This window comes from Pituophis catenifer, unplaced genomic scaffold (genome assembly GCF_029215685.1).
Source record: "Pituophis catenifer annectens isolate HBS135680 unplaced genomic scaffold, rPitCat1.0.hap2 SCAF_1, whole genome shotgun sequence".
Classification (NCBI taxonomy): domain Eukaryota; kingdom Metazoa; phylum Chordata; class Lepidosauria; order Squamata; family Colubridae; genus Pituophis; species Pituophis catenifer.
This window is the reverse complement of record NW_027256881.1, coordinates 331164249-331187486: the sequence shown is the minus strand read 5'-3', so window position 1 is coordinate 331187486 and position 23238 is coordinate 331164249. Positions and strand designations below refer to the sequence as shown.

The 23238-nt window shown below is 43.6% G+C and overlaps 1 protein-coding gene across 1 annotated transcript in view; it reads left to right on the top strand.

Moving 5' to 3' along the window:
• MAST3 (microtubule associated serine/threonine kinase 3) overlaps nt 1-21082 on the top strand; it is a 62932-nt gene extending 41850 nt beyond the window's left edge. Inside the window, exons 14-28 of the mRNA XM_070936366.1 lie at nt 231-439; nt 1656-1794; nt 2348-2480; nt 2722-2887; nt 4606-4707; nt 5216-5338; nt 5712-5821; nt 6446-6600; nt 7401-7636; nt 9850-10044; nt 11106-11332; nt 14701-14823; nt 15611-15747; nt 16987-17168; nt 19166-21082. Of these exons, the coding sequence (XP_070792467.1) occupies nt 231-439; nt 1656-1794; nt 2348-2480; nt 2722-2887; nt 4606-4707; nt 5216-5338; nt 5712-5821; nt 6446-6600; nt 7401-7636; nt 9850-10044; nt 11106-11332; nt 14701-14823; nt 15611-15747; nt 16987-17168; nt 19166-20202 (3274 nt within the window). The 3' untranslated portion in view covers nt 20203-21082. The remainder of the gene's footprint in view (nt 1-230; nt 440-1655; nt 1795-2347; nt 2481-2721; nt 2888-4605; nt 4708-5215; nt 5339-5711; nt 5822-6445; nt 6601-7400; nt 7637-9849; nt 10045-11105; nt 11333-14700; nt 14824-15610; nt 15748-16986; nt 17169-19165) is intronic.
• Nucleotides 21083-23238: the final 2156 nt, after the last annotated feature.

Genomic DNA, 23238 nt, shown 5'->3' with positions numbered 1-23238 from the left:
TCCTCATTTTACCTACCTCAAAAGGATGGAAGGCTGAGTCAACCTTGAGCCTGGTGAGATTTGAACTTGCAGTAATTGCAGGCAGCTGGTGCTACTTAACAGCACTTTAGTCTGCTGCGCCACCAAGGCTCTTACATCAATGCTCTGCCAAGAGGACTAAACAATGGGTAGAAAACATCAAGATGTTCCCGTCTTCCCAAGTTGCCCAATAGTTCTCCATGTTCCTTTAGGGCTGTGTATCTGGTGCGGCACAAGGAGACTCGCCAACGGTTTGCCATCAAGAAGATTAACAAACAGAACCTGGTGTTACGGAACCAGATCCAGCAAGTCTTTGTGGAACGCGACATCCTGACCTTTGCAGAGAACCCTTTTGTGGTCAGCATGTTCTGCTCCTTCGAAACCAGGTGTCACCTCTGCATGGTTATGGAGTATGTGGAAGGTGAGGTTGCAGAAGGACATACCTTGATGGGCATGGGTGGAAATGGAGCAACAAAGATGTCTAGGAAAGAGCAGCAGGTCTGTGTGGAAGAAATCCTGAGTCTGTCTAAGGTAGCATCTTTAGTCAAGGGAATACGGGTGGCAAAACTTGGAAAAGGCTTTTTTCCATGGACAGATTGCTGATGTCAGTTAGTGGAGGCGGTCGTGGGGTAGATATATCAGTGGTTTGACTTAGTATCGGGCGGCTTCTAGTATCCTTTGCTCCAAAGAGAAAGAACTTCCATCTTGGCAAAATTTGGCTTTGGCTTGAATTTAATATCCATTTCTAGAAGAGCACAGAGCATTCCACAGTTCTGCGGTTTCATATTGTATGTGCTGAATTCCTAAAAGGCTACAGAGTTTGGAATCCAGAGATTGGCGAACTTTGAAAAGCAACATTTATATCCCTGTCAAACAGCTGCCAAAGGAAGTCTGCAAAATATGTTGTATGACGCCTGCCAAAGTCTCAAAAACATTGCTGGTGTTTTAGACTTTGCATGTTGAAGTGCTTGACATTTTCGTCTCCCTTCCCCAAACCCTCCTCGGTTTGCCTAAAATCTGCTTCTTGATCTTAAAAGTTTTCCTAGTGGTTTCTGCCAAAAGAAATCTCAGTCAGAGACTTTTAAAAAAACCTCTTTTTGGGAAACGAAATAAAAGAACGAGGTATTGCCAAATATGTTTATTTGGCATGATGACATGTGCTTTTGGCTTTTCTAAGTGTGTGAGGGGGGAAGGAGGGTGAAAGTTTTTCCCTTTGATTTCTGCAGGATACTTTTAAAAAGCATATGTAAAATGTTTTCCATTTTGAAATTTTTAAAAAGCACTGGAATCTTTTTAAGAACATTAAAGGATCGCTATCCTGGACAATAAAAGTAATGCCATTGAAAGAAGCATTTTGGTAAAGAGATTAAAAGAACCACATAAAAGGCAGAATTAAATAAAATCTGTTTACTTGATGTCTAAAAGTCAGTTAACACAACAAGTTGAAAAAAGGTTTAGATTAGGGATGTCTAACCTAGGCATGCTGGCTGGGGAATTCTGGGAGTTGAAGTCCCCAGGTTTTAAAGTTGCCAAAGTTGGACAAACCTGGTTTAGATGTCAAATAATCAAAGCTGGGTTTGTCAAATGTCCCTGGTGTTTTACATGTAGTGGGCTCTCTGACATTCTATCTCCTTTAGGTGGGGACTGTGCCACACTGCTGAAGAACATGGGACCTTTGCCTGTGGACATGGCCCGGATGTATTTTGCTGAGACAGTCCTTGCCCTTGAGTACCTCCACAATTACGGCATTGTTCACCGGGATCTCAAACCAGACAAGTGAGAGTGGGGTACAAGTCAGATTGTGAAATGCAGGGAAGTGGGTGGGATGCATTTGTTTCAATAATTCTTGTTAGGGAGTCTTCTTCTAATATGTTTGTCTGCTGTAGCCTAGAATGCTGGCTGGCTACAAACAACTAATTTCCCTCACATTGTATTCTACTTTTAGAATTAGAGGCCAGTGTCCCAAAAGGCTAAAAAGTTTGCTAATTTTTTAAATTTATTTATCTAATTTATATAGCTGTCCATCTCATAAGTGAGTGACTCTGGACAGCATATAACAAAAAGTTTACAGGTTTTGAACTATTTGGTTGATTCCTTTCATGGTTCAAACTCCTTTCATTTCGTTCCTTCACTCCCTCCCTCCCTCCTTTCCCCCTGCCTCCTTCCTTCCTTCCTTCTTTCCTTCCTCTCTCTCCCTCCTTCCTCTTCCTTCCTTCCCTCCTTCCTTCCTTCCTTCCTCCCCCTCCCTCTTTCCTTCCTTCCTTCCTTCCTCCCTCCCTCCCTCCCTCCCTCCCTCCACCTCCCTTCCTCTTTCTTTCCTTCCTTCCAGTTTGCTCATCACATCCATGGGCCACATCAAGCTGACCGACTTTGGCCTGTCCAAGATTGGCTTGATGAACATGACTACCAATCTCTATGAGGGCCACATTGAGAAGGACACCCGAGAGTTTGTAGATAAACAGGTATGATGTTTATGGGCAGGAGCCTGCACGTCTTCTAATGAAATCTTACTAGATTGTTTTGCTGGGTACAAAGGAAAGAGCCTCCAAACATTGGAAGCCACGAACCCATCTGAAGGAGTCCTCGCTCTCTTGATTCTGCCCTTTCTGGGTTTAAGGGGGAGACAGGGATCCCATCCATCCCTAAGAAGAAACCTCCTTGTTCCCAGAAACAGGCAGAATGCTGTTTTCTGTCCCTTTGCAGGTCTGTGGTACTCCTGAGTATATTGCTCCAGAAGTGATCCTGATCCAAGGCTACGGCAAGCCAGTGGACTGGTGGGCCATGGGCATAATACTCTACGAGTTCCTGGTCGGCTGTGTCCCGTTCTTCGGTGACACCACAGAGGAACTCTTTGGGCAAGTGATAAGTGGTAGGTTTGCTTTTTCTTAATGAAGAGACATATATTACTAGACTAGAGAAATTCAATGACGAAGCAGTAAGGGCCCCATTTATTGCAGAAGTCAAGCCAGTGCCAGTCCCAGATGCCTGGCGGAACAAAAGAACCTTTGAGAAATCCAGTAGATAAACTCAGCGAACTGGAGAAGACAAAAGTGACCTTCGCTCAGCATGTGATGTGTCCCTGGAGATGACAGAAGGGGGAGGGTGTTGCCTTCCCACTTCACAGGGCCTTTTTTTCAGGGCTGAGTTGAAGTGCTCTCCACTTGTCCTTGAACAGAAAGAATATCACAGTGTAAGATTTGCCGCTTTGCTGAGCCTCCCCCCTCCTTGCTCTCTTCTGACACACTGCTGAATAGCAATGTCTTGGTTAGGCACCTTCAGAATATGGGAATATCCTGAGCATCCCCACGGTTTGGAAAATTCCCATCAATGGCAGCAGTGTTGCAGGGAGAGGATGATAACGATGAGCTTCTCTGCCATTTCCATTGATAAAAATGAAACTCTGGGAGTTGAGAAGAGGGATGAAGGAGTTGTCTTCCTCTCACCAACAGTATTTCCCCAAACATGCCAAGAGTGCAAAAAAGCAGGAAGTCAGATCTCTGGTGTTCTTAACCCAACTGTGCAAATAGCATCCCTGTACCAGTTTTTGGACTTGGTGCTAGAGAATTTCTAGAAGCCTAGCACTTTTGACAAATTAGCCATCAACAGACACAAAGACGTAAACAATATCTACATACTGTACAAAAGAGACAATCAGCAAGCCAAAAAGGGAACAAAAAGACCAAAACACCTCCCCACCAGCAATCAACACCCAGATGAGCCTAGATTAACTCCAAGATTAATATCAGACCAATGATCAATAAATAAACAATACTTCAGTCAAGGAACTGCCGAACAAACTAACAGTTAAACAGCCCAACCAATCAACCACCAAGACTACTCCCACCAACATTGACAGGACAAGCCACTAGAATATAAACTGAGAGCAAACTCTACTCCTTATTAGCACTGATGATGTTAACCTGGTTTGGGAAATGAAATGTCTGTAAAAAAAACCCAACCAAGCTCACTAAGGACCCGTCATTTCAACCCTGAGTTAGAAATATTCTCCTGTATTGGTACAAATCTTATGTCTGATATTTTCAGAGTCAGACCTTAAGGAGATTTATTCAGGAATCTCCTGGATTTCTGGCTAGCATGGTTGATCTCAAGGAAAAAGTAGGAGCAAAGTTTACTCTGTATTTCATTATTCATAAGATGGCCTTTACTAGAGGTATTCTATATTTTATGGTGGGCTAAGAATTAAGAGTGGAACTTTATGTACCTGTGAGTTAAGAAGAGCATCCTTATGTTCTCCCAACCTCACATCTACTAAAAAAGAGCACCGCTCTCCCCATCACACCCCCAAAACAATCTAAATTCTGAGAAGAGAAAAATTAAGGAAGGGAAGGTTGTCCAAACAGGAGTTTCTCTTACGTGATGTTGATCTTTCTGGCTCTATGCATAGAGGTTCCACTCGGGCCACACGATTAAAAAACTTTTGAAACCTTTTTTTCTTCTTCCATGAATTTCTCTAATAACTCTGTCCCATTTCCTTGTTCCCTCCAAAAGTTTTTGAAAAGTTTTGGGTAGGGAAAATTTCAAGGAGCACCCTCCAAAACTGCTTTGGTTTTACTTCCTTAATTTCAGATGAAATCATTTGGCCTGAGGGGGATGAAGCTCTTCCTGCTGATGCCCAAGATTTGATCACACAACTCCTGCGTCACTGCCCTCTGGAGCGGCTGGGCACAGGTATCCCAACAGCATCCATACAGTTAGGCCTGACGGGTAGTCATTGACTCAAATGATGCGAATCATTTAGCATTTAGCAAGTTAAAACGGCGTGGACCAGTCCTCATACTTACAACCACTGCAGCATTCCTACAGTCACGTGATCAAAATTCGGGCACCTTATTACCAACTAGTTATGATGGTTGTAGCTTCCCGGTATCATGTGATCCCTATTTACAACCTTTCCAGCTGGCTTCCAACAAGCAAAATCAGTGAAGGAAACTGGATTCGCTTAACAACTGCATGATTCATTTAACAATTGCAGTGATTCACTCAGCAATCATGACAAAAAAAAAGGCTCACTGAACAACCATCTTCCTTAGCAATAAAAATTCTGGTCCGTTTGTGGTCGTACGTCAAGGACTACCCGTACTTAAAGCTATGGGACAAGTTGAGATGTTGTGGCTCTCCTGCCCCAATAATCAGCTCTCAGTGCCTTGGATCCCTTCTTTCCCATCTCAACCTCTAGGAGGCGCTCATGAGGTGAAGCACCATCCTTTCTTCCACCATCTGGATTGGAATGGGCTGCTGAGGCAGAAAGCTGAGTTTATCCCCCAGCTGGAGGCTGAAGATGACACCAGTTACTTTGACAGTAAGGCATCCCAGATGAAGAGGGAAAGGATGGAGAGGGCTGTACTGGTTGGATGGCAGAGTTGCAACCCTGAATCCCAGAAGGGCCCCTTAAAGGTATCCTGAAAGATTGGGATGGGGGCTGCCCTTGGGACTGTTTCACTGCTTATAGCAGTCTTCTAAAACTTGGTGCTCTCTAGATTGACGTTCCCATAATTTTACAAATAGCATAACTAGAGGTTTGCTGGCTGGTTAGCTAGCTGGAGGATTCTGGGTAGAGCCCCAATGCCTCTAGAGACCATGAAGAAGGCCACCATATACCTGTAGCAGCTCCTAAATAGGGCAAATTTGGTAAAGTTCTGAGTTCCTTTTCTTCGACCTTCTCTTTCCTCCAGCTCGCTCAGAGCGCTACCGGCATTTGGGCTCTGATGATGAGAAAACCCAGGATGAGGAATCCAGTGCGGAGATTCGTCAGTTTTCTTCCTGCTCCCATCGTTTCAGCAAGGTTGGGAAGGGGCTCCTTTGGGGAGGCTTGCCAGAAAAGTTCTGGCTTTGTTGTTGGCGAACATGGGGGCCACTTGAACTGCATAGAGAAGGAGGAGGTTTGGGGTGATATTCTCGTTGATTGCAAAACTATTCTTAAGCACTGAATAACAGAATAACAAGAGTTGGATGGGACCTTCTAGAGGTCTTCTAATCCAACCCCCTACTCAAGCAGGAAACCTTATACCATTTGAGACAAATGGTTGTCCAATCTCTTCTTAAAAACCTGTAATATTGGAGTACCCACCACTTCTGGAGACAAGTCGTTCCACTGATTAATTGTTCTGTCAGGAAATTTCTCCTTAGTTCTAAATTGGTTCTCTCCTTGATTAGTTTCCATCCATTACTGCTTGTCCTGCCTTCAGGTGCTTTGCAGAATAGGTTGACCCCCTCTTATTTGTGGCAGCTCCTGAGATATTGGAAGACTGCTATTGTATCACCCTTAGTCATTCTTTCCATTAAACTAGATTCACAACCGTTCTTCATATGTTTTAGCCTCCAGTCTCCAGTTGCTGGCTATGTTACAAGAATAAGTATGTCCTGTATCCAGCTGATTTTTCTTCCTCCTCTCTTCCCCACTTCCCAGGTTTACAGCAGTTGTGAATATCTGGCTAACTCCTCCACGCTCAGTTTCACATCTTCTGAGCAGGGCCATGGTGAGGACAAAGAAGACAGGGCCGAGAGGGGAGATCACAGCTCTGGAGATGAGGACAAGAGCCGGCTAACTAAGACTGAGACCAGGTGAGCGGACAGGGTCACACCTGACCTTTTCAAAATGGAGCAGCGGAAGGATTTTGCACAACTTAGGGAGCTTCCTGAGTTTCTTTGGTTTCCTTAAAATTCCAAAGGGCAAGCTCGGTTTTGGCACCAGAAGAGGCAAAGGAGGGAAGTGTGTTCCGACCTTGTTACTCTCAGTTTATTTATTTATTTATTGGTTCGATTTATATGTCACCCTTCTCCGGAGACTCAGGGTGGCTTACAATGCGTTAAGCAATAGCCTTCATACTTTTGTATATACCTGCTTAGTAGGGTTTTTGGCCCCCTCTAAGCGGTGTTCTTTTTATACAAAGTCAGCTTATTGCCTACACAATCCGGGTCCTCATTTTCCCTACCCCGGAAGGATGGAAGGCTGAGTCAACCTTGAGCCTGGTGAGATTTGAACTTGCAGTAATTGCAGGCAACTGGCAGCTAAGTGCTACTTAACAGCACTTTAGTCCGCTGCGCCACCAAGGCTCCTTCATGGTTCATCTTACAGTGTTTGTAGACTTCCATGAATGCCGTGTGCTGTAGTAGTTAGAATGCAGGACTGGGAAGAGACATATTCAAGTCTTCCAAGTTCGCTGAATTATTTTGAATGAGTTACTATCTCAGATAAAGAGGGACAGTTAGAAGATAATATAAATTTGATTAATACATAAACAAACTGGAAAAGAAAGTAGTGGACCATCCTCCATAGAGGGGGATCTGTTTGCTTTGCAAGGAAGTCTTCCATTATCCTCCCTGCAGATGTCCTCCATTTTTTTTTTCTGTCTCTGATGCAGACTTCGTGCCTGGACCTCCTGTGGCTCCACCGTCCATTCCTTCCGTCAAGAATTCAGCCGCAGTCCTGCCGTCCTGAGCAGCACCTGCAGCTTAGAAGCGATGCCCAGGTTTGCCTTGTCCTCTGAGGATGAGAGCCCCTGCCGGGGGACAGCCAAAAAGGAGCGCCCCAAGTTTGTCGTTGGGGATTCTGAGATGGCAGCACCAAGGACACCCAGCAAGGGCTCAGCACTGGCAGGTGAGAGCAGGATATCTCCGGATACTAACTCAGGTGAAGCCAACAGTGGCAACAACATTTGCCAAGTTTAGTCCAATACTATTGTGACCTAGGTTTCCTGAATCATTAAAACACAAGAGTAGTCCCAAAAACGTCTTTTATTGCAACAGCTGTAAATTTCGTTCATTCACAGATGAGTCCCAATTAGTTGCAAAAAGTCCTTTGGGAGAAGTCTTTCGGGATAATCACCAACCTTTACCTCAACCAAAGATCTACTTGGCAAAGCCACACGGATTCCAGAATCAAACAGAGATGTTGACTGGGAACAGAATTAACAATGTTGTTTTCCTACAAAGTGCCCACGTGCCTTTGCTCCTCTTTTAAGCCTTATGGGAGGGGCCAATCATCTCCAGGCCTTACTCCCAAGTCGTCCCTTTTGTTTTAACTGTTCGTGCCTTCTGGCAGCTCTTTGCATGCATGCACTAGGAACAGGCTCCTCCTGTTCCTCTGCCTCTCTGCTGTCTGACTCTGGAGGCTCTGGAGTCCATGCATCACTCCCAGATGGCCCTGGCCCCATCTCTGCCTCCGACACAGAGCCCTCATCTGGGCCTTCCTCAGACTCCAGGACTGGCCCATGTTCCTCCTCAGCCTCCTCACTGACCAACTCCGCTGCCAGCTCTGCAGGCTGCTGGCAGACCACAACAAATCTCCTACATTTGGTGATAGCCAATAATGACGCAAGCAGGCCTGCCTTATTTATTCGTTCGTTTGTTTATATCTGTATCCTGGGTTCATTATTTTTACAAATAACTCAAGGTGGCAAACACATCCAATACACCTTCTTCCTTCTATTTTCCTCACATGAACGATCCTGTGAGGTGAGGTGAGTTGGACTGAGGGAGAGTGACTGGTCCAAAATCACCCAGATGGTTTTCATGGCTAAGGAAGGACTTGAACTCATAGTGTCCCACTTTCTAGCCTGACGCCTTAACCACTAGACTAGAGCAAACTGGTTCCATGAACTTCATCATCCACAACTAGTACGTGTGGGGATAGACTGCTTCTGAACATGAGCTTTCTATTTGGTTACTCGATTTAGCTTCTTAATTAATTTAAGACTAGTGACCCTTTGCAAAGAATGGGAGAAGTTTTCTGTGCCCCAAAGATCAATGGAAATAAGAGAGGAAGAAGAGAATCAGGTTAAATGTGTGAAAATGCAGGATTCTGCCTTATACCAGCAGGGTTCCCACAACCTATTAAACCATCAACTTGAATTAACCAAATATAATTTCCATTATCACATAACATTCTTAACCTAGACAAATAAGCAGCAACCTCACCATTCTGATGGCTTAGTACAATGCCCTGATGTGGTGGCCTGGTTCCCACCACATGCTGAATGCCAAGCAACCCAACTTCCTCGAATACTAAGCTGGCATTTTGGGGAGAATCGGGCATTACATTCATATTTGTTGGTTTGAGAATGGTCTGGGATGTAAACACAGGAATTGTGTTGGGTAAATTTGGGGTTAGGATTTAGCATGCTAGGTTAACCCAGATACAAACTCAGATCTTTGGTCCATCAAACTTGCAATTGTCTACAGCAAAGTTTCTCAATCTTGGCAACTTTAGGAGGCATGGACTTCAACTCCCAGAATTCTCCAGCAAACATGTGGCTAGAGAATTCTGGGCATTGAAGTCCACGCCATTTAAAGTTGCCATGATTGAGAAACACTGGTTTACAGTGACCGGTAGTGACTCTAGAGGGTTTCAGACGGATCTTCTCCAACCCCACATGGAAATGAGAGGAAGGATCTTGGGACCTTCTGCATTGGCTCAGTGGCTAAGACGCTTAGCTTGTCGATCGAAAAGATCGGCAGTTCAGTGGTTTGAATCCCCTGACACTATGTAATGGAGTGAGCTCCCATTACTTGTCCCAGCTTCTGCCAACCTTGCAGTTCGAAAGCACGTAAAAAAGTGCAAGTAGAAAAATAGGGATCACCTTTGATGGGATGGTAACAGCGTTCCAAACGCCTTTGGCGTTTAGTCATGCTGGCAACATGACCACAGAGACATCTTCGGATAGCGCTGGCTCTTTGGCTTTGAAACAGAGATGAGCACCACCCCCTAGAGTCGGGAACGACTAGCACATATGTCGAGGGGAACCTTTACCTTTACCTTTACCTTTATCCCAAAGCTACAGGATGCTAAAGGTCCCTTTCTTTTCCTTCTAGCTGACCTGGCCAGTTTGAACCGTGTCCGTCTCAGGAGCAACAGCACAGGTACTAAGAGCTCTACCTCAAGAGGTTTGGACCGCGAGGGCAGTTATCGGCCCCACAAGGATTCTGCAGGGAAGCAGCTAGCATCTTCCAGTGGCAGAGTGCCAAAGTCAGCTTCAGTTTCTGCATTATCGCTTATCATCAATTCAGGTCAGTGGGACAAATAATTCCTGGTCTGCTCCCAGCACAAGTGGTTCTAGCAGTGCAGAAGCGGATAAAACAGGGCCAAACACACCACTGAGGTCGCCCTGAGTTCCAGATATCTTAACACCCAATGGGACCTTGTAAATGCAACCAAGGAATGGCGAGAGACTGGACGGAGAGCCTTTTGTGCAGCTTCCTTTTATTAAAAAAAATGTCCAATTTTTAAAAAGTACCATTAGAAAGATGACATGGATAGGGAGGAATCATAACAATTTATTGTATTTCTTTTTCGGTGAAGTGGGGCTAGAGGATTTTATCTGCTGAGATCTTAGGAGACAGAGCATGCACTGTTTTCTTCTGTTGGTCAATTGGGAAAAAAGACTGTTTGGCTACTAGGAATTTCTGGGTGGTTTTTTTTTTTTTTTTTGCATTTTGAAGTTGTCCAAAATGAAGACAACACACTTAGTCCTCAATGTACAACCATTCATTTAGTGACCATTCAAAGTTACAATGGCATTTATGACCGTTTTTCACACTTAGGACTGTTGCATCATCCCCATGGTCACCTGATCAAAATTTCGATGCTTGGCAACTGGCATTTATTTATGATGGTTGTAATGTCCCAGGATTGTATGATCTGCGACCCTCTGACAAGCCAAGTCAATGGGGAAGCCAGATTCACTTAACAACCCTGTTACTAACTTAACAACTGCAGTGATTCACTTAACAATGGTGGCAAGAAAAGTCGTAAAATGGGGCAAAATTGACTTAACAGCTCTCTTGCTTAACAATGGAAATGTTGGGCTCAGTTGTGGCCGTAAGTCAAGGACTACCTGTAATGGATTGTTTTTGGACTTTTGAGTTGTGGGGGATTTTTTTTTCTTTTCCTTTTTTTTTGGACCTTTTGGAAATATTGGTGATACAGAAATGCTGTGAGAAAGAGAAAAAGAGAAGGTTTTCCATTATTTGCTTATTCTTTTCCATTGGAGATTGGCAATACTGTAATTTAGTTATCTCACTCTTATCATTGTGCCTCCCTCTTCCTTTTTTTTTTTTTTTTTAAACAGATGACTTTAGTGGGGCTGTTCTCAGAAGCCCCATCTCACCCCGCTCCCTCTCTTCCAATCCTTCATCCCGTGATTCTTCCCCAAGTCGGGACTCCATGCTTAGTGGCTCCAGTCTGCGGCCTCCCATTGTCGTCTACAGCTCGGGGAAGAAGTATGGCTTCTCATTGAGGGCCATCCGTGTCTACATGGGCGACAGCGATGTTTACACTGTACACCACATGGTTTGGGTAAGCCAATACCACACACTTTTCTTTCAGGTTGATGGAAGGTGATGGAAAAAGAATTTAGAAAGCTAGTTAGGATTACCTAGTTCAGGACTATTTAAAATAATAATGTAGGCCTGGTTTACAGATGATACTAAGATCAGGGGTGAAATTCAGCAGGTTCTGACAGGTTCTGGAGAACCAGTAGCGGAAATTTTGCGTAGTTCAGAGAACCGGCAAATACCATCTCTGGCTGGCCCCAGAGTGGGGTTGGAATGGAGATTTTGCAATATCCTTTCCCCAGGAGAGGGAAGGGAATTGAGATTTTGCGGTATCTTTCCCCTGCCACGCCCACCAAGCCATGCCCACAGAACCGGTAGGGAAAAATTTTGAATTTCACCCCTGACTAAGATACAGGGTAGGCATTCAGGAATGCCTCATCCCAGCCCACCTTTATATGTGGATTAGGTCCCTAAAATTAGTTATAGAAATCACAGTTAATAATGTAGGAGAAAGCAGCCATAAACTAAGCCATAAAGCAGGGGTCTTCAAACTTGGCAGTTTTAAGACTTGTGGACTTCAATTCCCAGAATTCTGGGAGTTGAAGTCCACAAGTCTTAAAGCTTCCAAGTTTGAAAACCTCTGCCATAAAGCATTGTGCTTGTAAGGGGAGTGAATATAGCTCTTCGGCTTACAATAAGGCATGAATCCAGCCATTGAGATTTTATTAATAACCCAAAAGAATTTTGCTTTGTATGATTTGTTAAGAACCATAGAATTAAAAGGGTGGGGTGGTGGCTTGTTGACCAGATAATTCAGCTTCCAGTTTAGAGCTCTACTGTAAAACTGATCTTAAAGCTTCAGATAGAAAATGCCATTCCCCATCTTTGGGACTGAAATCCTTTAATTCAACAGATCTGTGGATGATTTGCAATAGATGTGCAAGGATTATATGCTCTTAATAATCACCAGGAAGCATCGTTTGCTCCCTTAATCACTTTGCCGGGAAAAAAAAAACACTTTGGAGGAGAATCAGGAATGCGGGGTTTTGTTTTTTTGAAGGATGTTTGGCGAATTTTCTCAACACAGTCATAAATTCCTAACCAGGTAATTGTTAGCAAAAGGATAACTGAAAACAGAAACGGCAGAGCCACTTAACTCCTAACATGGTTCAGCCTTTCCAAAAACAAGGCCAGGCATTCTACCAAGTGGATATGAAGAAGAGGTTGAAAGAGAAAGATTCCAGTTCGATCCCAACAGAAAAACAGCCACAAAATACTTACAAATCATGAGGGCCCTATAGCAGTGATGGCTAACCTTTTCTGGACCGAGTGCCCAAATCGCGTGGGTGCAGGCGCAAATCCGCACATGTGTGCCCGAACCCCCAAAATGAATGATCATGTGGCCCGCTGCATGTGCCCTGCCCTCCACATGCACGTGAGGCCCACCCACATGCGGCCTGCCCCAGTGCATGCGCATGTGGCCCCCCGCACACACCCCACCCCCAATGCATGCATGACAGAGACCCAAAGATCAGCTGGCTGGTGGGAGGCAAGCACGCATGTGCGGCGGAGCTGAACTGGGGCGACGGCTTGCGTGCCACCTCTGGCACGCGTGCCATAGGTTCGCCATCATGGCCCTATAGGTTCCATCTTAGGATACTTCTACTTGTGCTGAACCGTTGTTAGTTCACTTTCTCTTTGAGGATCTGAAGAAGTATAGTATGTGTTACAACTCAGGCTTCTGGCAAAAGCTAAGGTCTCAATATGCTTATGAACCTGGCTTTAATGCAACCTACAGCTACAGCAGAACTTTTGGTCCTGGGCTATAATCTCATCTATTATGTCACATATAGTTACCATATTTTTCGGAGTATAAGATGCACTAATAGGTGATAGGTTATGGCAATCCCTGCAGCCTGAAACAGCTGATCTTTGGGAGGCCGATCCAACCGACAATCAGCTGCTTGTGCTAATCAGGCTGTGCTGAAGCTGAAACGAGTTGTTTGCTGCAAGGAGGCAAATTGCTGGGAGGCAGAGGCAGATTTTTTTTTTTTTTTTGTGTTAATCAGGCTGTGACGAAAATGAAACAAACTGAAACAGGCTGTTTACTGTTTGCTGCAAGGAGGCAAATTGCTGAGAGGCAGAGGCAGATTTTTTTTCTTGTTTTCCTCCCCAAAACTGGTAGGTGTGTCTTACAATCCGGAGCATCTTATACTCCGAAAAATATGGTATGTTTAGTTTAGTTTAGTTTAGTTTAGTTTAGTTTAGTTTAGTTTAGTTTAGTTTAGTTTAGTTTAGTTTAGTTTAGTTTAGTTTAGTTTATTATATTTATATACCGCCCTTCTCCCGAGGGACTCAGGGCGGTGAACAGCCATGGTAAAAACAATGTACAACAAAAATTAAAAGCTTATTAAAATAATTCAATCATTCGGCCAAATTTAAAACATCCAACTAAAATCATTTTAAAACCCCTATCAAAACCCAATTTAAAAAACCTTTATCCTGTCAGACCAGCTTGCTGGAATAATAGGGTCTTCAGAGCGCGACAGAAGGCACGGAGGTCGGGGATCCTTCGTATGTCCGGGGGCAGTTCATTCCATAGGGCCGGGGCCCCCATAGAGAAGGCTCTCCCCCTGAGGGTCACCAGCCTACACTGTTTGGCTGATGGCACCCTGAGGAGGCCCTCTCTGTGGGAGCATATTGGTCGGTGGGAGGCAATCGGTGGCAGAATGCGGTTCTGTAGGTAACCAGGTCCTAAGCCATGGAGCGCTTTAAAGGTGGTAACCAACACCTTGAAGCGCACCCGGAAGACCACCGGAAGCCAGTGCAGCTCGCACAAGATGGGTGTTAGATGGGAGCGACGAGTCGCCCCCATTATTACTCGCGCGGCTGCATTCTGGACCAGGTGGAGCCTCCGGGTGCTCCTCAAGGGGAGCCCCATGTAGAGAGCATTACAATAGACCAGCCGGGAAGTGACAAGGGTATGTGACTATAATGTCACAGACGTGCATTTTTAAAAAATTCAAATCTTCCCACTCCATGAAATTTCTAAAGTGGTTTACCAGAGAATAATAAAATTTCAACAAGGACAATCAAATACATCAAAGCAGTAGGTGAACAGTGCATGGGTTGTGCATCGGGTCAGAATCCCAAATTCACTTTATTTCCAAGCTGGAATTCTGAAACATAGTTTTTACTGGGTGCTCATCTTTTCTGCTGGATTGGGACCAAATGAAGTGAAAGGGGGAATGACTGGAAAAGTCTATGAAAGGAAAAGCTACTTGCATACTTAATTCTCCACCTTCCTGTACAAGCAAATATTTTCAAACATAAGTGGATTTTCACAAAAATTTTCATGGATGATGATCTATCTGTTTATTTCTGTCATAGAATGTAGAGGATGGGAGCCCAGCTCATGATGCAGGACTCCGAGCGGGAGATCTCATCACTCATGTGAACGGGGAGTCAGTCCTGGGTTTGGTTCACATGGATGTCGTAGAGCTGTTGCTGAAGGTATGTATCTTCAGACAGAAATAAGATCACAAGTTGTGATAAACAAAGAAAAATTATTATACATGCAACAGGAGAATCATAAAATAGACAAATAATGCCTGTGACAATACTATTACAGGAAGAACAAATGTTGCAAAACGGTGAGATACTAGCTGATGGAATTCCTTTCAAAAGATAGCTATGAAAAACTCAAAACAAAATGGGTTCCAGAAGTAATTTCCAAGCACCCTTATTCTGCTTAGTCCAAAACAGGTAGTCCTCAATTTACAACTACAATTGGGACTAGAATTTGCTAAGCAAAGCATTTATTAACTGAGTTGCACCTGATTTTATGACATTGTCTGCCACAGTTGTTAAGTGAATCACTGCAGTGATCATAATGAATCATATGGTTATTAAGTGAATCATACGGTCATTAAGCGAATCTGGCTTCCCCCATTCATTTTGCTTGTCGGACAATGGCTAGGAAAGTTGCAAATGACAATCACAAGATCCCAGGATGCTGCAACCATCAAAAACACATGCTGATTGCCAAGTGCCCGAATTTTGATCATATGTCTGGAGACATGCTGCAACAGTCATAAGTGCGAGGACCAATTGTAAAAGTCACTTTTTTCAGTGCCATTGTAATTCAGACAGTTGCTAAACAAATGGTTGTAACTTGAGGATTATTGTAATGTGAACGTGTTCTATCCATAAGTGTCTGTAGCATTTCTGTGAATGGTGAGACGTATCCTTTCAAGGATGGCCTTTTGGGGGATCCAACAGCTCTCCATCTCTCTTGCAGAGTGGAAACAAGGTGTCCCTTAGGACAACTGCCCTAGAGAACACCAGCATCAGAGTGGGCCCTGCGCGCAAGAATAGTTCCAAGACACGGATGGCCCGGCGAAGTAAGAAGAATCGCAAACGGGACAGCCAGGACAAGTAGGTGGCCAGGATCAAGCAAGGATGTTAATAGAATTGATGTTGAATTGAGAAAGGTAAATAAGGCGAGCTTGGAATTGGGTGAGGCCCAGTGCTTTGGATGAGTGAAACAACTTGCCTCCAGAAGTTGTAAATGCTCCAACACTGCAAGTTTTTAAGAAGAGATTGGATAACTATTTGTCTGAAATAGTATAGGGTTTCCTGCCTAAGAAGACCTCCAAGGTCCCTTCCAACTCTTCTGTTCTGTTCTATTCTATTCTATTCTATTCTATTCTATTCTATTCTATTCTATTCTATTCTATTCTATTCCATTCCATTCCATTCCATTCCATTCCATTCCATTCCTATCCAATCCAATCCAATCCAATCCAATCCAATCCAATCCAATCCAATCCAATCCAATCCAATCCAATCCTATCACTTATCTACACACCTATCTGTTGTTGGGACAGAACCTGGTCTTCATCTTAATCCAGTAAGGGAGGTCTTTCATGGTTTGTGAGTTGACCAATCTCTTCTTCTACCTGTACTTGTTCTGGACAAGCTACCTGAGCATCTTTGTCCCTCTTTTTCTGGGAGCCCCCTAAAGCCTTCTAAATTTGTCCTTAAACTTGGCAGCAAAATGCTGATTTTTTGCAGAGATTATTCCGAAATATCCTGAAAATAAATACAGTAGTACCTCGGTACTTGTTAATTGGTTCCAGGAGGCGTCATGAGTACCAAAAACATTTTTTTCTGATAAGAAATAATGTAGTGCGTCATGAGGCAACTGACAGTGACAAGTTCTAGTTTGTGCGTTGCGTACCAAACAAACAATGAGCATCAGGACAAAATTTTCACGTCAAAACGTATTGAGTGCCAAATTCAAGGAGTTTCAAAGCAGTTGAGTACCAAGGTACCACTGTATATAAAATCTCACAAAACTCTTATCCATTGAGTCAGCTGTAGTGACTCAGCCACACCCCTGTAACCCTCAGAGCTCCGATCTTTTAAAATAGAATAAATACATATATACCCTCACCACAAGAAATTCTTCCTCCCCTTATGTTCTTGCTTCAGTGATGTTTTATCTGTTGATGCTAAAACTGGCTGAGTAGGACAGGACAATGATTTGAAGTCTACATCGAGATACAGCTGATAAATCAAACCTCAAATCAACCATCGTTCTGGTAAGTCTCAGCCTAGTTCTTCAAATGTTGGAACCCTTAGCAAGTGTCCTTCTCTCCCCCTCCTTCCTAGACGGAAATCCCTATTCAAGAAGATCTCAAAGCAAACTTCCGTTCTGCACACCAGCCGCAGTTTTTCCTCTGGGCTCCATCATTCTCTGTCATCCAGCGAGAGCCTTCCTGGATCCCCAACGCACAGCTCATCCCCTGGATCTTCCGCTTCTTGCCGCAGCCCTGTCCCGGATTTCGTGCCAGGTAGGATCTTGTGAATCTCTTGCAAAGTTCTTTTCCCACCTAGACGTCTTCAGCAGCTATGTCTGCTGGGATGAATAAAAGTTGTAAGAGCTGTGGTGGCGCAGTGGTTAGAATTCAATGTTGCAGGCTAACTCTGCCGACTGCCAGCAGTTCGATTCTCACCGGCTCAAAGTTGACTCAGCCTTCCATCCTTCTGAGGTCGGTAAAATGAGGACCCAGATTGTTGGGGGCAATAAGTTGACATTTGTAAACCACTTAGGGCTGTAAAGTACTACTATGAAGCGGTATATAAGTCTCCAGTGCTATTGCTATTATTTTTTTTCCTTAAATTATAAGTTCTGTTATGCAGATCACCTGGTTTATTTTCATTTCCACTCAAACTGAACACATTATGTAAAAAAATCCACACAGGCAATCCTTGATTCACCACTACAGTTGAGTCTATTTCTATTGCTAAGTGAGACATTTGTTAAGGGAGTTTTGTCCTGTTTTATGAACTTTCCTGCCACGGTTGTTAAGTTAGTAACACAGTTGTTATGTGAATCTGGCTTCCCCATTGACTTTGTTTGTCAGAAGGTCACAAAAGGTGATCACATGAGCCCAGGACACTGCAACCGTCATAAATATGAATTAGTTGCCAAGCGTCTGCATTTTGATCACGTGACCAAGGAGATGCCACAACAGTCGTAAGTGTGAAAAACTGATAGGTCACTTTTTTCAGTGCCATTATAACTTTGAATGGTCACTAAACAAACTGTTGTACTTGTCTTTAAGTAACCGATGGGAAGGTTTTTGGAAGTAACTCCTATTAAGAAGTTTAGCATTTACATTTATCCATCTATTACACCCCAGTTGCTCCAGGTTTTATCAGCACATTATGTTGCTTTGTAGGTCTCTCTTCTCAAGATGCCGGTTGAATGATTACTTTCATTAAAGAATAAAGCTTCAGACTTTGTTTCCTGCTGTAATTGTGAATTAATTACTGAAAAGAAAAGTCAGACTCCTCAGATTACTTTTTTACTTTGTCCAAAAGGACAAAGTTTAATCATGTTTAATCTTAATCTCTATTATTAACAGATTTATCTTCTTTATCAAAGTGGAGAAGTTTTAGGAAACAAAACCCAGCTGCTTGAAAAGAGAAATCATACAGGCTCCTTGATATATTAAAAAGGTTCATAAAATATAACAGTATATGAATAATAATAATAATAATATACTTGGTTGATACTTAGGATGCTGGCAGCAACCTGTATCAACCATCAGAGCCAGTCAATGATATTTGTGATACATTTTTAAATGCTCAAGTGACTGAGATTCATGTTTAATGAATAAAAGTTAATAATAATAATAATAATAATAATAATAATAATAATAATAATAATATTCTGTGCTGCTGTACTACAAAGTGGCTTTAAGAAAAGACAATGCATTAAAAACAACACAAATGCAAAAAACAAGTGACAGGAACAAAACAAGAAAAAGGATAAGGGGTGCCACCACTGAGAAGGCCCAATCATGGGGTTTTGTAGATAAAATTCCCTCAGTGATGAGACCTCAATGAGGTTTCTCTCCATAATCCAACTGAACAGGTATATTCATTTCAGAGTAGTGGATTTCAATATATCTAGGCCCTAAGCCGTATAGGACAGGATTATCAAACTCAATTTCATTGAGGGCCGCATCAGGGTTGTGTTTGACCTTGGGGGGGTCGGTGTGAGTATAGCCAGGATGGGCATGGATCTTTTTAATCAAAATGTTTTTGATTTAATGAACTTTAAGTTAATACCCCATTAATTTGGAAATGGTGTCTTCAGCCATGTATTAATGCATCAAGTTTATAAAGGCTTCTTAGATTGAACTAATTCTAGGCTAACAGTTTGAAATACATATTTTGTATGTTTGTACTTTTAATATAAAGGAAGTCAGCGGTGGTAGAAGTATCTCCTGCCACCAGATATATACAGTATGTTTCTCCTAATTGCTTCTACTTTTGTCAGATTCTGTCTCACCCCAGAGTCCCTCTCCATCCTCCAGCACCCCGACTTCTCCAGCAGGACAGATACGACCAAGTTCCCTACACGGCTTGGCACCAAAAGTCAACAATCATCGCTACAAGGTTGGGCGCCGCAAGTCAACCAGCAGCATCCCACCTTCCCCATTGGCCTGCACTCCTTCCTCCGTCCCCCAACCTCCCTCCCCACAAAGATCCCCTTCACCACTTCCATTGTTTACAAAAAACATCCAGACATTCCAAGGCAAGACCTTGTCTCCACCTACAATGGTCCGTCAAGTGTCCCGGCCTCGCAGTGCAGACAGCTCTCGTTCCCCACTCCTCAAACGAGTCCAGTCAACAGAGAAAATCCCTACTTCCCTTGCTGAAAAAGTGGTTGGCAGCCGAAAGCTCACACTGGAGACGCCCAACTTGGGAAATGGAGGTGCCAGGGAGAGTGGCATGGTCACCCTGGGTGACGCTAGCATTTCTCGACTTCGGGACTGGTCTGAGGAACGTTATGATCGAGACCACGAAGTAGTGGTGATGCGGCGGCTGAACTTAAATGAACGCCGAGACTCTTTCAAGAAGCAAGAAGCAGTCCAGGAGGTGAGCTTTGATGAGCCAGAACTTACATCCAGTGGTGAGGCCCAAGCAGAGAGTAAACCTGGAGACTGGCAGCATGGATCTCATGCAGCTTCCTGGATAGAGGACAGGTCTTGCTGCTCATCCATCCCTGATCCCCAGGTGCCCCTCGTGCCCGACATTGCAGTGCAAGGGGATGAGCCAGCAGGAATCACAGCCACATGGGAATGCCAAGGATCATATCCTGTCCATCTGGAGGCCCGAGTCTACACTGAGCAAGATGATGGGACAATGGCCGTTGAGTACAAGAGTGTCTCCTCCCAGCACTGGGGAAATTGGGAACAGAGGGAGTCTTCGCCCACTGTTGCAGTCACACACAGGACAACCCATGGGGAGAAGGCCGTGAACTCACCTTCACCCTCCCTGAAGTGGCAATTACCGGAGAATTTGGGAAAATGACTGGAAGACCTGTTAAAACCACTTGTCCCTAGCGGACCAAAGGAGGCACTTCAAAGAAATGCCAAGGATTGAGAACTTTGGGGTCCCATTTTCATTCTGCTGATGGGGTCTTTTCCAGCTATTTACCATTTCCTCCTCCTTCTTGGGTAGCACTCCTCCTCACAGGGCAGGGTTAGTGGTGATTCAGGCTGGAGATAAAGGCAATGCTGCTTTTTTTACTAATTAGAAAACATTCCCATTTCACTCAGATTTGGGGCTAACAGATTTTATTCTATTTGGTGCCCTAAAACCAAGCATTAAACTTTCCCATCCATGCACTGGGTATCTTCTGGAGTGTAAATACTCTCCACAATTAATAATTTTTCCCACTGTCTCCTTGGCTACTGCCGAATGTGAGAAAAGGTAATAAATGAAATAGTAAAGCATACAAAATATCTTTTCTGCCTTGTGTGAGCAGCTAGGGGCAGAATCTGTTCTTTCTAGGGAGCCTCTTCTCTTGCATTGAAACTGGTCAAAGGAGGAATTGTAGCAATGGTTGGAAAACTCCCAAATCCCAATCCCGTGACATCTGTAAACGTTGCAGTGCCTATGTATGCTGTTGATACCCTAACCTAATGCCAGCTCTTGTCTTGCAAATATTTGATCGAAAATTGAGGAGAAAAGCCAAGGGGGTAAACAAGAAAAGAAAACCAACATGGTCCTGTTCAGTTTATATCCAGAAACTTTCATCAGAAAAATTCAGAAGTCTTCAGTTCCATTGCATTATCTTTTCTATCTATGACCTTGAGATTTTCTTTTGGGGGACTGTTATGGGGGTTCCCATTTGATTGTATCATAGTTACTGTGGAAGAATAAGGTGGGGTTCTTCATCCTGCACCATTTCTAGATCTACTGGTAAATCCCCCCAAAATGGGGGAATGAGATTTGGAGAGCATCTTCTCCTTCTTTACATCTTCTCTGTAGCAAATGGAAACTTCTTGGGGGGAGGAGATGTCCTCAAAAAGGTTTTGAGGGAGTCTCTGTCTTTGAATATGAGTCAGACATATCAACACACCTTCCAAATGACGCCCTTATTCTCAGGAGATCACAGCCAAATGCATAGAGGTTCAAATTCAACAAAGTACAACTGGCAGACTTAGGACCGGTTGTTTAACAACAGTCCAAAGTTATGATGGACTCAAAAAAGCTACCAGTTGTCTTCAAAGTTATGTGTCAGGGTTCCAACAGATGCCCTAATTAAACCATGAGCCTTGAGCCAAGTTTCAAAAAAAATCCAGTTATTAGGAGCAACATGTCAGCACATACCCAAGTGAAGTCAGCTTTGCCCACGTAATTTACGGCCCAACTATGACCCTGTTTCCCCCCTCCTCCCAGGGTGTGTCATAAATCACATTCTCCAACGGAGCACTTTCACGGGCTGTAGAGACCACGCCTCTCCGTCTGGTTCCGGTAACCTGCCACACCACCCCTGCAGTCATGAGAGTGCAGTTTGGGTGCTTGGCAACTGGCTCACTTTTACAACCAGTTGCAGTCTCCTGTGATCATGTGGTCACAGTTTATGACATTTTTTAATGACATCCAATCACATGGTGACTTGACTTATGACCGCAACAATTTATAACTAAAATCCTAGGCTCAATTGTGGTCATAAATTGAGGGTTAGTCAGTTCTTATTGGCATTTCCAATAAAGGAACTTAAGTATCAGGATAAGAAATATCTTTCTCTGCGTGAGACTTTGTCAGCACTGACAGTTTCAGATTAGATGGTTCAAAGGTTTGATCTAAGCCAGTGGTAGGCAAACTTGGCTCTTTCACACCCTGTGGACTTCAACTCCCAGAATTCCTAAGACAGCCAAGCTGTCTTGGGAATTCTGGGAGTTGAAGTCCACAGGGTGTAAAAGAGCCAAGTTTGCCTACCACTGATCTAGGCGAAGAGCCGCAGTGGCACAGTGGTTAGAGTGCAGTACTGCAGGCTACTTCTGCAGATCATTGGCTGCCAGCAGTTTGGCAGATCGAATCTCACCAGGCTCAAGGTTGACTCAGCCTTTCATCCTTCCGAGGTGGGCAAAATGAGGACCCAGATAGTTGGGGGCAATAGGCTGACTGTAAACTGCTTAGAGAGGGCTGTGAAGCGGTATATAAGTCTAAGTCCTATTGCTATAAGACAACTCTAATTTGCCATTCCATGTCCTATTTTGTCCTGGTTGCTTCTCTTAAAGTTCCCAATAATATCTGGGAAGTTGCAGTTGCAACACACCCACAAAGTGCCAAATTGTAGTAGGCTGTCCTATTTTCTCAAAGACAGCTATCCAGGATTATTTTTAAAGTTTAATCTGGATGTAAGGATGGGTCCCTGCAGGTGAACATGGCTTGGTGGACAGTTTGGTGAGAGTCCAGCTCTGCATTCTCTCTTTCTAAGGTTCATCGAATACTTAAAATGAATATAGGTAATCCTTTTCTTATGGCCACAATTGGACTGGAATTTCCATCGTAAATCATCATGGTCATACGTAGAGGGAAATCCAGTTTTATGATTGTTTTTCTGGCAGTCATGTAGCAAATTAGACAGTCATTTAACCAATCCAGTTCCCCAGTGGGTGCTTTTTTTTTTTGGAAATCAGTAAAAAAAGGTCACAAATCACAATCACATGTCCACAGGACATTGCAACTGATTGTAAATGTGAGTCCATTCCCAAGTCCTTCAGTTGCGATCCTGCAACTGGAGACATGATGCGACAGTCGTAAGTGTGAGTGCACATCAGTAAATTGCTTTTTTCCAAGGTCTTCATAACTTTGAACCATTGTTAAATGAACAATTGAAAGTTAGGTCTGCTTGTAATCGGTTACATCTTTCCCTGATATCCCCCGATAATATTCTTTTCCTCAAATGCAACTCTTGGTTCTTTATCCTTTTACAAAACCACAAGATCAAGGCCTGATGTAGTCACGGTGGTTGAACTGCAGTTATTTCATAATGTTCAGATGTCTTCTAATCGCCAGTTTGTGGTCCTCTCAATAACTTTTTTTACCCAAAGC